At 41.4% G+C, this 15,235-nt stretch overlaps 1 protein-coding gene and 1 long non-coding RNA gene across 3 annotated transcripts in view; one reads left to right on the top strand and one right to left on the bottom strand.

Moving 5' to 3' along the window:
* LOC136886474 (uncharacterized) overlaps positions 1–3,731 on the bottom strand; it is a 71,919-nt gene extending 68,188 nt beyond the window's left edge. For both annotated transcript variants that reach the window (XM_068230678.1, XM_067159267.2), the window contains exons 1-2: positions 3,604–3,731; positions 3,364–3,450 (exon numbers count right to left, since the gene is read on the bottom strand). In XM_068230678.1, the coding sequence (XP_068086779.1) occupies positions 3,364–3,450; positions 3,604–3,636 (120 nt within the window). In that variant the 5' untranslated portion in view covers positions 3,637–3,731. The remainder of the gene's footprint in view (positions 1–3,363; positions 3,451–3,603) is intronic.
* A 2,161-nt stretch (positions 3,732–5,892) lies between these two features.
* LOC136886363 (uncharacterized) lies at positions 5,893–13,507 on the top strand. The gene is made up of 3 exons (XR_010861779.2): positions 5,893–5,977; positions 11,383–11,522; positions 13,376–13,507. It is a non-coding gene; the product is annotated as an uncharacterized lncRNA (long non-coding RNA).
* Positions 13,508–15,235: the final 1,728 nt, after the last annotated feature.

The following is a 15,235-nucleotide window of genomic DNA, read 5'->3' as shown; positions in this document are numbered from 1 at the left end:
AGGAGGAGTTTCCTGAATACAACCGAAAATGTAAACGAATCTGCTCAATCCACAAGGTTAAGATTATGGAGAACTAGAAATCCTCAACTTGCTGGTTGGATGCTACCAATTGAACATCTCCCTCCAGGACTCAAGGAACATTGGTCTACGCGGAAATCGTTGAACAGGCTTCGCACTGGGGTTGGTAGATCAAGAATCAAAATTCTGGGCAGACACTATATGATATGTATGTCATTAAGTACCATTATGCTATGTAAAATGTACCTATGCTTCTGATACGAAAAAATAAAACTCCAAATGTGTCCCCAGAGATCTTTTACACTGAGTGACAAATGGACGTTTCCTCCCTTCAGACTTCTGGCTATCTCTGCCGGATTTGAACCCGCAATATTGGGAACGACAGACCGACATTGTACCACTGATCCACAGAGGGACCTAACAGGGAAGACAACCTGTTGAGATGAAAAAAAAAAAAAAAAAAAAAAAAAAAAAAAAAAAAAAAAGTTGTGGTGGGAGAAGATGGAACAGAGGTTGTTGATTTATAGCTTAAATTCCAGAGGTTTTTGGGCAGAGATAATGGAGAAAGAAGAATACATGCCAATTAAATCTAAGCTCACATTTTATAAACTTTTTCCCCTTTACCCTGAAAGATATCTCACAATGTATCTCTAGCAGCATTTTCTTACTTATGTGAAGTAAAAGTGAGAAGCTTCATTTCACAAAAATACAGCAGCGATATTTCTCGGCCACAAGAAACTCATTGCTATATCAAATGGTTTCACACAATCGCTAATAAAAGATAATATCGTGCCAGATGTTGAGAGGGGTTCTCGTAACCCTTTTAGCAGTAGCATGCCGATAACAGGGGTTCAATGTCAATGTCACAGCGCTTAAGATTAAAAGCCACTACAAATAACTTTTTTGCTTATCATAGAAAAACAAATGATGGGTAATGGTTTCATAAGCAAAGAAAAGCAAGAAGCAGTAATTTCATATTTTTGAAAGTTTCTGATCCTTAAAAACTTTTCATCAAAGATCATGAAGTTCAGTAATTTGAAGATACATAACGCAATGTTCATTATACATTATCAGTTTTAATATAGCCTAGCAAATTATTACTTATTCTATCCTTTACTGACGAAGGCTGCAGCAGAAAATTATGGATTAACATCTTTCTTTCATGTGCACTATCCTCACATGCTTAAAAAGTTGCTGCTCTCCATCTATTTCCTACACATCTACATACAGTACTGTATTTCACTCCTATTAGTTTTCGTACCTGAGCATTCATGAACAAATAAATATATTTAAACAGGGTGTCCCATCAGGAATGGTCAATATTCCGGGATATGACAAACGATCGTTCGAAGCAAAAACACTTCATAGGGACATATGCCCTATTCCGAATGGTTTCCGAGATAGAACACATTTAATGTACATTATTTGTTGCATACGCCCAGTGTCAGTGGGTAGGGTCTGACACATCCCAATCTGAGGAGTCTAGTGTCAGACCTAAGATGAAACGCTGGTTAATAGAGCAAACGCCTGAAAAGCCTTACATCTGATATATTTTTGACATGTTCTATTGGTGAAAAATATCTAATTCCCTCCATGGGAATTTAGAATTTTCCATATATCTACTATCATAGCCGGTACGGTAAAAATGTACAAGACATAAATGATCGGAAATGTAATTCCATATAACTTCAGTTATGTAGTGTTTATTGATAGGACCATAAATAACATAGATATTTGAGAATTAAATTTTAGGCCTTCCCCTAAACTACCATTTCACTCAGAGTGAATAAAATTATGTAGGCCTATAGCCTAGATTGTAGTCATCATTCTCGAACTTTACATACCAATTATCATTAAATTCTCTTCAGCTGTTTTCTGTGATGCCCGTACATACATACATACATACATACATACATAGGCCTACATACCGGTACATACATACAGAATTAAAAAGTGCAGTTCCTTGTTACTGTGGACACGACTGATACAGAAATACCATTCTTTTAAAATTCTAAGCAACGTACAGACAAAACTCTCATTTTATATATCTATAGATGCACCATGTAAGCACATCAAGCCTTACTCGATCAATGGAATGCCATTACGAGCCAGGTCTGTCCAAATGGACTATCACTAAGAGGCATTCATCCATGGTTGCAAACATGACTGACGGATGTGTAAGCTAATAACTAATCTGCAAGCATGAAAGAGCATCGAGTAGCGGGAGTCTCCAGTGGTCTCGCCTATGGTGTGTAGATAACACATTTCTACTGCTCTGATGTCAGAGAATCTGTGCTCTGTGTCGTTTTCTTTTGTTCTAATCTCAAAACAAGGTAGGCCTACACAGAACACACCCCTTTGCCAGTCAAGGTAACTTAATATACCAAAGACAGTGAATTGGTTCAATTGCATGATAATTTCCAGCTGCTCCATTTCCCTCTCATATATGCTTCTAGCACTATTCAGCCACTTGTTCTCAAACTTTGTTACAACAGAACATTAAAACACTATACATATAGCACCCAATATTGTCATTATATCAAATAGAAAGGAAAAAACCCCTTAATTTTATTCTCCCCTCCTCTAAATATCCACCTAACGTACTACAATATGAAGTATAAGAATCCAAAAAGTCTTCAAATATGGAGTTCATTACCATTCTCTGGCGACACCACTGCCTCACGACAAGGCTGACTATAAAATGACAATATATCTGTGTTATAGTAGAGGTCATTAATAAGTTAATAATAAACACAGTCTGATAATTCAACAGGCTATGTAGCCACTTTCCTTCACGGTTTCGCTCAGTGCGAGTGGGTTAGCCTCCACTTTGATCCGGTGTGGGCATGCTTTTAAATGTTATCTTGGTCAAGATACGTAGCTTCTGGTGAATGACACTGGTACCCATCATTTGAGATTTTCCATACTCTATAATTTATGCGAGACACTCGAAAGAGTTAAATTACGATACAGGTGATGAATCTTTTACAGGGCAAAACTGTGCTGCTCCTATGTCTCAGACTATGTCAGCGTTTACTAAGACAAAAAAATACGTACGGTACCGTAAGCCAAACTGAAACTAAGTACCGTGTGTACATTATAATTTTGTTCTGAAAATGTCAAGCATTTCATTTCATTATGCGAGGTACAGATACAATCAAACACTAAACTGTTATAACCTCCAAATTCATAACCTATCAGGTAGATCAACGAAGGGTATATTTTCATCATTAAAAACACACCAGAATGTTTGACACCCACTACAGCAATCCAATGCATATAAAACCATTACCCGAAAAAATTATATTGAAATATCAAATTGCTAGTTGGCATTGTAATGCCTACCTCTGTAGCATCCCTTGAAAACAAGTCTTTCTCGTACTGCTCAAGCTGACATGCAATCAGGTCCAATTTTTGGTCTGCTTTTTGGACCTGCAGGGAATATACAATCACCACAGCAACATAAAATAAAAGGGGGGGAAAACGTGCATAATACGAGTACGCTCTTTCAAATATTTCAAAAGCGAAAAACATAATCCAGCTCACAAAAAGTATCTACGGCAGAAACCTGAGGAGATTACTCACCGAATTCTCCAACTCAATAGCAGCAGCTTCCATATTACGAATAAACAAATATAGTTTCACTTACAAACAAATCTAAGAATTGGAGTGTTTCTTTAACACTTTGCCCTTTCAACTTGACATAAATGCCCAATTATCAAAGAATAAGAAACCGTCAAGGAGCAAAACATGAGCCAATCAGAAAATTACTTTCCAAGTTAGCCAACCGATGGGAATCATAATTACCGAATCTCAGTTAGTTCAACAATACAATGTTTGTCAACTCTAAGCATATTTTCCACTTGGATAACTACCGAAAAATTAGACAATTTTATACTCTTCATTGTGGATACCAATAAGTGTCAGCATAGATGTCTGTTTTCGTAACTGTCTGTCGGTCATTTGAATGGAACAAACCTTGCTCTCACGTCACTACCCGTTGCCGTGTTGAAACACCGGATCCCGTGAGATCTCCGAAGTTAAACAACATTGGGCGTCGTCAAGATTTGGATGGGTTGCCACGCGCTGTTGGTGGGGGTAAAGGAAATGGAGGAGTGGAAAGGAACTGGCCACTCTACCGTACGGTACGTAAACTCCGGTTCACGTAAACCTCTGCGGAGGTTCGAACCTGTCTTCGGGCAGAATACATCCTTACTTTACCTCATGTCGCTACCGTAATTTCCGCCCGTCAATGCTATCGTAGATGCGTGGCGGTGACGTTCTTTCTAAACTTTCTTTATATATACGTTATCTTTGGTTGAACTGTGTTCAATGTATGCACATTGTGTGATATTCTGGTAGTAATAAACATCCCTGAATATACGCGAGCGCAAGTATGAAAAGTATAGTGTTGTATGTATAAAAATATTCATTGGCATGCAATCTAGTGGTTATAAATTGTATACCACAACCTCTTCTGCCCTGCCGTCCAACATTCTGATGGTGATTGTTTTTTGACTGGGTCATCCGAAAATTTGTGTAACGCAACGCGACAAAATGTGTGGAGGAAGCAACTTGCACGGTTGTGATGTAAAGTATGGAAGGATAGTCAGACATTGTTACCTAGCAACCGTGCAGGCTATGTCTTATGGCTGGCTATCATCTGGAATTAGCAGCCGTAATGGATGGCCATGATCCGGAGACATATTCATGATCATTTGATTTTCGCAAGGGAAAAGTGGTTTCTGTTTTCCATCAACTGGCTGATCTAGGTGTCAGACCATACAGATTTGATGCCTTGACGATCATGGCCACCAGGCGGGTTATTCTATTCCATTCTATTCGATAGGCAATATTACCAATAATCCATGTACTGCACTGCTGTTGTTGTGTACGAAGGATAAACAGAGGGACTTGGTACCGATACGATACACGAAGGTATCGTGCAGTCACGTTGTTTTTGGGAATCGAATTCAGGATTTTCGCACGCAATGATTAGATATTATTAGTTGTAAACGGTACCACCTCTCCTACCCTGCCGGTCACCATTCTGAAGGCGAATTTTTTCCATCAACGGGACTCGAACTAGCTAACCACGGTGCCAGACCATATAGGCTATACCGGTACTGCACAATATAAGAGTACAATAACATCTCCCGGATGCAAGCTCACAGCCACGCGCCTCTAACTGCACGGCCAACTCCCCCGGTGGCTGACATCTTAACTGTGATAATAATAGTTTTATGACATTTTGATTCAATTCTTTACAGTAAAACTTTCACCGAAGGAACAATTACAAATGTGCGCACCTAAGGTTCTGTGTCATCAGGTAGTGACTGATCACGCTTCTATACGCTGCTGTGCGAGTCTCCAGTACTTGCTGTGGCGCTGAAAAAACCATCTAGTAAATTCGTTACGAGACAGAGTTCTGTTTTTTATTCAAATCTGCAATACCGGTACACCATGCCTTTATAGGTGGTTTGCGTGCTATGCTTTTTATTGTTGACTAACATTTTTGATAACATCTCTGTGGATCATATCGTTTTCCCGAAACTGATGTGACGTATTTCCCTTTCCCTACCGACAAAAAGTGTATTTTAATTATTTTAATGTTCCGATATTGTTTCTATTTTTATATAAATTATAATTCTGTTAACGACAATAAATTCATAAACTAAAGACGAAAATATCTCTCTCTTTCAGAGATGATAGATATCGTTCATTGCCTACAAAAATTAATAAAAGAGTCAAGAAAAAAGTTTACAAAAAACAACATTTGATTGAATGAAATAGATATTATGATTTGATTCGCTGATGACACTGATCTTTACTGTATATAAATCAGGGCAAAATCCAGCTACCACATCAGTTTCTGTTTTCAGCAGTCCCTGGTACATCTATTTACATCATGAAGGCCGTATTTCTTGTAGCAGTTCTTCTGTTGACAGCAGGATTATTGGTAAGTGGCCAGCACACTTTCGATTCTACAAACAACTATTCAGAATTCATTAAAAAGATTTGGGTTAGCATCATGTTTGTAGGGGATTCTCCTATAGCTACCTATTTGAGTGGTTCAGTGCTGGCGTTCTGAGCCCAAAATGGCCGGTTTGATTACGGCTCATTCGGCCGGTAACCTATTTGAAGGTATCGGTACCGGTACTCAAATTCGCGAGTTCAGTGTTGGTAGATTTGCCAAGAACTCTCGCAGAACTAAATGACAGCATCTCGGCGTCTCCACAAGACCGTAACAACGACAACAACAACAACAATAATAATATTAATAATATTAATAATAATAATAATAATAATAATAATAATAATAATAATAATAATAATATTAACAACAATCAGTACCGGCGATTGGGAATTAGAAGTGGGGGGGGGGGGAGCAAAAAAGTTGTAGACAACAAAATGTACCGGTGGTCCGGGGAATATAGTGCGGGGTAGACATTAAAACTGAAAGAAAATAGCTACAAAATGATAAGTTTTGGTGCTCTCCGAGCGGATTTCGACAAAGAAGTAAAGGCTGACAGGTTTTTTTGCTAGTGGCTTTACGTCGCACCGACATAGATAGGTCTTATGGCGACGATGGGATAGGAAAGGCCTAGGAGTTGGAAGGAAGCGGCCGTGGCCTTAATTGAGGAACTGCCCCAGTATTTGCCTGGTGTGAAAATAGGAAACCATGGAAATCCATCTTCAGGGATGCCGACAGTGGGATTCGAACCCACTATCTCCCGGATGCAAGCTCACAGCCGCGCGCCTCTAACCGCACGGCCAACTCGCCCGGTGGCTGACAGTTTAGCATCTTAACTATGATTATAATAGTTTTATGACATTTTGATTCAATTCTTTACAGTAAAACTTTCACCGAAGGAACAATTACAAATGTGCGCATCTAAGGTTCTGTGCCATCAGATAGTGATTGATTACGCTTCTACACGCTGCTGTGCGAGTCACCACTATATACTTGCTGTGGCGCTGAAAAATCCGTTAGCTGCGTCGAATGGCATTTTTTAATTAATTAATTTATTTATTCAGGATCAGCAACAGCATAACGCCGAATTACAAAGATCCGAGCTATGTACAATAGATATTCATCTAAAATGAAAGATATAATCCTGACTTAGCAAATGTCATGGGATAGTCACCTAATAGCGTGTGGGGCCTCCTCTGGTCCTGCGAACTGCAGTGAGACGCCGTAGAAGTGAGTCGACAAGTCCCTGGTAGTCCTCTGGACGCTGCTGACACCAAATCGTTTGCAGAGCGGCCGCCAATGCTGGTCTGTTCGTGGGTGCAGGATCCATGGCACGGAGCCTGCGTTCCAGGACATCCTATATATGCTCGATAGGGTTCATATCGGGGCCCCTGGGTGGCCATGGCAGTCGTTGGACCTCCACTGCATGTTCCTGGAACCATTCCCGGGCAACGTGGGAGCGATGTGGCCGCGCGTTATCATCTTGAAACACCGCAGAACCGTCTGGGCGCTGGAAGGCCAAAAATGGGTGGAGATGGTCTCTGAGCAGCTCAACATACCGCGTTCCATTCAAAGTCTCTTCCAGAACAACTAGGGGGCCCATTCCATACCAGGAAAATGCACTCCAGACCATAACAGAGACACCAGCGCCCTGGACCACACCTTTGAGGCAGGCGGAATTCATAGCTTCATGTGGTCTGCGCCATACACGGTGCCTCCCATCGGCATGATGCAGCTGAAATCGTGATTCGTCCGACCATATCACGTTACGCCATTGTTCCAGTGTCCATCTCTGGTGACCGGCGACAAATGCGCGTCGTTGTGCCCGATGACGTTGGGTTAACAGCAGCACCCGTGTGCGGCGCCGGCTCCCATACCCCATAGAACCCATGTTCCTACGGATTGTCCACTGGGAGACATGTCTAGCACGGCCTGTGTTGAATTGAGCCGTGATTTGTTGCACGGTTGCCCGTCTGTCACTATTGACAACCCGTCTCAGATGTCGCCGGTCGCGGTCATCGAGGGTGGCTGAATGGCCGGTCGTTCGTCTGTTGTGGACGGCGACACCCGCATTCAACCATTCACGATCACCCTGGACACGGTTGACTGTGTGAAGCCGAATTCCCGCACCACTTCCGAAATCGCACTTCCCATCCGTCGGGCACCGACAACCATACCCCGTTCGAACGGTGTCAGCTCACGACGACGTTCCATGTTACACCTGTCACATGCATTGCCACTGCTTACAAGATCTCCTATACAACTGCCGTTGGCACAGGGGGCGTGTGGTGCGCAGACGACACACCTGCGCATCAGTGCACCGTTATCCCATGACATTTGCTCAGTCAGTGTATATATAATGTATTTATATGTACTTATAATGTATTCTTGTTTTGCCATACGAAATAATAATAATAATAATAATAATAATAATAATAATAATAATAATAATAATAATAATAATAATAGTGTATATACAAAGTACACGAATATACACAATAAAAGCTGTACAATCCTATATAACACATACCGTATTTACATAAACGACATAAAGAAAGGAAAATACATTTAAATACAAGAGCAGGAACAGGAAAGAACAAGCAGGAATTTTTTTTTGCTAGGGGCTTTACGTCGCACCGACACAGATAGGTCTTATGGCGACGATGGGATAGGAAAGGCCTAGGAGTTGGAAGGAAGCGGCCGTGGCCTTAATTAAGGTACAGCCCCAGCATTTGCCTGGTGTGAAAATGGGAAACCACGGAAAACCATCTTCAGGGCTGCCGATAGTGGGATTCGAACCTACTATCTCCCGGATGCAAGCTCACAGCCACGCGCCTCTACGCGCACGGCCAACTCGCCCGGTAGCAGGAAAATTAAGTTATATTATAAGTTATGAGAAATATCATGACAGAAGGAAGGAAACGATACCAAGATATCTAGGTCCTGCGTACTCCTACTTATTTTTTTTAAAATTGGGTTCGATTTCGACTTCAGCCATCCTCGAAGTGGTTTTCCGTGGTTTCCCACTTCTCCCCCAGGCAAATGCCGGGAAGATACTTAATTTAAGGCCACGGCCGCTTTCTTCCCTCTTCCCCTTCTATCCTTTCCAATCTTCTCATTCCCTCACAAGGTCCCTGTTCAGCATAGCAGGTAAGGCCGCCCACTTGTATACCCCCAACCAAAAGTCTCACGCTCCAGGACACTGTCCTTGAGGCAGTGGAGGTGGGATCCCTCGCTGAGACTGAGGGGAAAAACCAACCCTGGAGGTTAAACGGATTAAGAAAGAAAGAAATAAAGAAAGATATATTTAATATTTAAAGAAATTTAAAAATAATTTTGTAATAGACAACAGGGTTTACATACTAGTACCATTGCTTTTTTATCATTCCTTGTTTTAGGTGGGTAAAATAGAATAAAAATGTAGTGTTTCTCCACAAAGTGTGTGTGTGGGGGGGCGACTGCCCCCCTCGCCCCCTTTATCGCCGGTACTACTACTACTACTACTACTACTACTGCTACTAATAATAGCATAGGGTACATATTAATTATGCCGGTCCCGCGGTGTAGGGGTAGCGTGCCTGCCTCTTATCCGGAGGCACGGGGTTCGATTCCCGGCCAGGTCAGGGATTTTTACCTCTATCTGAGGGCTGGTTCGAGGTCCACTCAGCCTACATGATTACAATTGAGGAGCTATCTGAAGGTGAGATGGCATCCTCGGTCTAGGAAGCTCAGTATAACGACAGAGAGGATTCGTCGTACTGACCACATGACACCTCATAATCTGCAGCCCTTCGAGCTAAGCAGCGGTCGCTTGGTAGGCCATGGCCCTTCGGAGGGAGGGGAAAGAACATATTCATGATAAACTATCAGCGTCTCCACAAACTGAAAACAGAACTATCGTCCGTTGCTCTTCTTCTATTTCTCTTACCCTCAATGACCAAGTCCATTATTCTGCTAGGTAATCTATTCTCCTCCATTCGTATAACAATAATCATATAAAACTTCGCAGCAATAGGGAGCGGTACTAGTCCGTGACAATTTGGCTGGCGGTGACGACGACGACAATAATAATAATAATAATAATAATAATAATAATAATAATAATAATAATAATAATAATAATAATAATAATAATAATAATGATGATGATGTTGGAACTAAATTCTACCAATTGAATTATAATTCATTGTACTCAATCATCAACTCTTAATATGGCCAAGTTGTTACCCTACAGCCCTTTTCTAAATGAGATGAGATGAGATGAGATGAGATGAGATGAGATGAGATGGAATTACCGTTTCCTCTAGAACACATCACAACTTTACCCTCAAAAAGGAATTCAAGGTCTTTTGGCAGTCAAAGAATTACAGAATGTTGAATTCTTGTGCCTTCTCAACCAACCGATGAATATTTAGAATCTGTTTCCTACTTTCTCTTCCCTTGACAAAACCAGCCTGTTATGATGGGAGCTGATTTCTAATGTAAACCTTCAGATATTCGTTTATGATATGTAGCGAGAATTTACTTGCATGTGACATTAGTGAAGTGGTTCAATAATTTTCATAATTCCTTTTTTACCAAGCTCGATAGCTACAGTCACTTAAGTGCGGCCAGTATCCAGTATTCGGGAGGTAGTGTGTTCGAACCCCACTGTCGGCAGCCCTGAAGATGGTTTTCTGTGCTTTCCCATTTTCACACCAGGCAATTGCTGGGGCTGTACCTTAATAATTAAGGCTACGGCTGCTTCCTTCCCACTCCTAGCCCTTTCCCGTCCCATCGTTGCCGTAAGACCTATCTGTGTCGGTGCAACGTAAAGAAACTTGTTAAAAAAAACCAACTTGTAAAAAAATCCTTGTTTATCTTTTTTTTTTGTGAAGGGGGATGAAGATGGAAGTGACTATACACAACTGTGCCATACTTTTCTCGATTGTTATATGCTGAAAAATCAAATTTTTCATAAGTTGCACAGATGTGCTTTACAATCACTAGGAAATTTTTGTTTTTAATAGGTCCCTCTGTCGATCAATGGCAGAGGGTCGGCCTTTGGAACCCAAGATCACCGATTAAGAATCAGCAGAGGTAGTTGGATTTTCTGTAAAATTAAGAAGGAAGTGCATTCGACACTCCGTGTCATACGATGTCGGCATGCGGAAGATCTCTGTTACACATTTTGTGTTTACCCAAATAAATCAATTAAATCTCAGCATAGGCACCCGTATGAGATTTGGTTTACTCTAACATCTATTAGACCTGGAATAAAATGGTATTATTATTATTATTATTATTATTATTATTATTATTATTATTATTATTATTGTGAGATATGCAGCTCCTTCAAAAATATGTATCTGCATGTAACGAGAGTCATTAAATCTTGTTTATATTGACAGGCAAATGCTCAAGATGCTGCAGAAGCTCAGGATGCTGCAGGAGGTGTAGCTGAACAGGGCCAAACTCAGATGGATGATGGTGCTGCTAGTCAAGGAGAGGCAACCACTGAGGGTGTTGCAGAAACTGCTGAGTGACCAAGGTGAGAGTTTTGAGGGCGAGACCTCTCAATTTATTTTGCAGAAGTTGGAAACTTGGATTATTGCTCGATGTTGGGATTCGGTTGGATGGAAATGTAGTACAAGCAATTTGTCTTGTGCCAATGACTTGCCATTAACACGTTGAGTGCCGAGCAATAGTGGAAATTATTCTCTGTGGATGAAAAACACATTTTTACTCTCTTGCAATTCAGTCCATAAAGGAGTGAAGCAAGGCTGGAGTATGTCCCCTCACCTTTTCAATGTTTATATAGATCGGGAGGTGAAGGAAATCAAAGAGGGATTTGGAAAGGAAATCACAATCCGAAGAGAGGAAATCAAAATTATGAGATTATATTGTTATTATATCCAAGTCTGCAGAAGATCCGGGACTAGGCGAGTTGGCTGTGCGGTTAGGAGCTCGCAACTGTTAGCTTGCATTCAGCAGATAGTGGGTTTGAACCCCACTGTTGGCAGCCCTGAAGATGGTTCTCTGTGGTTTCCCATTTTCACACTAGGCAAATACTGGGGCTGTACGTTAATTAAGGCCGTGGCTGCCTTCTTCCCACTCCTAGGCCTTTCCTATCCCTTCGTCGCTGTAAGATGACATAAAGCACTATTGTAAAAAAAAAAAAAAATCCAGAGAAACTGCTGAATGTTATTAACCGTGTCTTGGAGAAGGCATACTAGCTGAAAATAAGTATGTCCAAAACAAAAGTGGGATACAATATTTCTAATCACTAGATTGAATCCCAAAAGTCTGACTTCAGTTCCAGAGTGAGGGCATGTAACACTGTTGATGGTGATTTGTTTGTTAGATGGAGACGTAAAGCCTTGAACAGACCCCTTGGTGCTAGTCGGAAGTAGTAGGCTATGTGTCAGCTCTGGGTTTCACCCTCTCCCTTTCCATTACCATACATCACATCAATCATTCCATCTCATTAACTCCTCTGATGAGGTTGACATCATGAAGGGCATCCGATTGTAAAAACTCGCTACCAAGATTCATCTCAGTTCATAGCTGCCTCTGTGGATCAGTGGTAGAGTGTCGGCCTCCGGATCCCAAGATAGCGGGTTCAAACCCGGCGGAGGTAGTCGGATTTTTGAAGGGCGGGAAAAAGTCCATTCGACACTCCATGTCGTACGATGTCGGCATGTAAAAGATCTCTGGTGACACATTTGGTGTTTACCCGAAAAAATTAATTAAATCTCAGCCATAGACGCCCAAGAGAGATCCGGTTTACTCGGTCTGCCATCTAGTGGGGGACTAGAGTAAAACGGAACGTCGAAATTGACGAGCAGACAGCCAGATGGCGTCAAATTGAAATGTCTGCACACGGTAGCTGAGGCCATACGATTATTATTATTATTATTATTATTATTATTATTATTATTATTATCTCAGTTCATACCCAACCCCGTAGAGAAATGGGGCAAGAGTTGGACATACATACAATGGTATTGCCTATGTTCTTGTAGAAATTGCACTGAATACATGTGGCTGTTCAATTAAGCAGAATCTTTACATGAGGTGTACCTGTCTTACTAAGCAAGTTGGCCGTGCGGTTAGGGTCGCACAACTGTGAGCTTACATTCAGAAGATAGTAGGTTCCAAGTCCACTGTTGGCAGCACTGACGATGGTTTTCCATGGTTGCCCATTTTCACACCAGGCAAATGATGCAATTGTACATTAATTAAAGCCACGATTGCTTCCTTCCCATTCTTAGCACTTTCCTATCCCTTCATCGCCATAAGACCTATCTGTGTCCGTGCCAAGTAAAGCAAGTAAAAATAACAAAAAATCGTACCAGTCTTATTTCATTCATGTTCAATAATTTTGTTTCTTTTTTTCTGCAGGTAGAGCGTGGAGTAATACAAGAAATTGATCCGGCAAATTACACCATATTTCACTAAAATGAATTTCAAACATATTGTATTATTTGTATAATACCCACGTGAACTGTAAATAAATTTGTAGCAGATACAAAATGTGCGTAATAATTGCATTCCACTACAGCTAAACCCCAATTATTCAGAGTAACTGAGAATTAGCATGACCCTAATATAAATAACTTGAACATGAGATTAGCAATATTTCACTATATTTCAAAATTGCAGTAGGCTACTACATGTATTAAGTCAAAGAACAAAAATTTCAAATATATTCACATTGGTTTGTTACGAGGGAGTGTATTGTCGCTACTGCTATTCATTTCTGTAATGGACAAAATCATAATGAGGTTGAAACAACAGTGTAGCGGTACTGATTTCAAGGCATTGGCTTTCGCAGACAATGTGGTGATTTGGGATTGCACAGAGGATGAAGTTGAATGTGGTGGAGCTTCATCGTGTTGCAGGCACATCGTCAAACAATCATGCAAGGGCACATCCTCCAGCAGCAGTGGGAGTTCCTGACGCAGTAAGTCCAGGTAGCGTCCAATGGCCCTCAAAGAAATAAGGTCCAGTCAGGCGATCCCCCAATATTTCACACCCCATCGCACTCAGTGAGGATTGTCCGGACTCCGATAGTGCATGTTGTGGCGGTTGACGTTCGCATTATTTGGAAGCGCGATTCGTTTGAGATTGGGATATGCGATACGAATGCTGCATGACTGTGCAGCCTGCCTAATAGCCAGAGACAAAACTCCATTCGAGCTTCAGAATTCCGCCCATGGAGCTCTTGGTGTAGCTCAAGATGGTATGAGTGAAATTTATGTTCATGCAGTATTCGCAGACGGACGGCTGACTGGTGTTTACCCGTTGTGCAGTTGCCCTTGTACTGAAGTGTGGATTATTACGAGCTACCTCCAGAACGGCCTCTTCTGTTTCACTCGATGTAACGGGCCTATCGCGGATTGGTGGCTGGTTGAAAATCACGCCTGTTGTCCTTAAGCATCTTTCAACATGGCAGAATGTCATAGCAGCTGGGTGTTGCCTGTCAGGATACCGTTCCCGGTACAGACGTAGTGCCTCGCATGCATTTTGACTTGCTTCCCCATAAATGAGGAGCATGTCAACGTATTCCTCTGTGGAAAACATGCCGAATGACAGCAGAGATTACAATACATTCAGGCCCTAACCAGCGGAGTATGCGCAGGACACAAGATGAATAACAGCATCATTCTACTGTTTGAATGTGGCAAACGTGGGCCTGTGTTTACATATTCAAACATCATACTGATGCAAAAATATTTGAGCCATGCTGAGCTCTTTGAAAACCTGGTTTCTTGTCCAAGTCGTCTTAGGGATTTTGTAGGCGTATGTTCTAATCTTTCCGCGATTTCATTTACCTTTTCCTCGTTAAGTACATGTTTTTTAATACTGCACTTCTTATCAAGTAAAGAACCTGTTCCTGCCAAATTTTTTTACAAGTTTCCACATGGTCTCTCCATGTGGAGGGCGTACAACTGCAAATTGTGTTACAAATCGCCTAACGACTTCCATGCAAGACTTTGTTTTTACATCATTATTGTACATACATTCCCTGTCCTCTACCATTTACAGATGTGGAGGCATTATGAGAATTACCCCGAAGTAATACTTCACAACTCAAGAACAGTTTTAATGACAGATCAACACTTAATACACGTTCTAAGCACGGGCCTGAACTGCGTTAGTTGGCCGCTACACGCGGTGAGAGGAAGGTACTGTGTAGAGATGAGAAGAATGCAAGAATGAGGAATGTGGCCTGCAAGCACGATCTTCCTGTTCAGCCCA

This window comes from Anabrus simplex, chromosome X (genome assembly GCF_040414725.1).
Source record: "Anabrus simplex isolate iqAnaSimp1 chromosome X, ASM4041472v1, whole genome shotgun sequence".
In the NCBI taxonomy this organism is placed as follows: Eukaryota; Metazoa; Arthropoda; class Insecta; order Orthoptera; family Tettigoniidae; genus Anabrus; species Anabrus simplex.
This window is presented reverse-complemented; position numbering and strand designations above follow the sequence as displayed.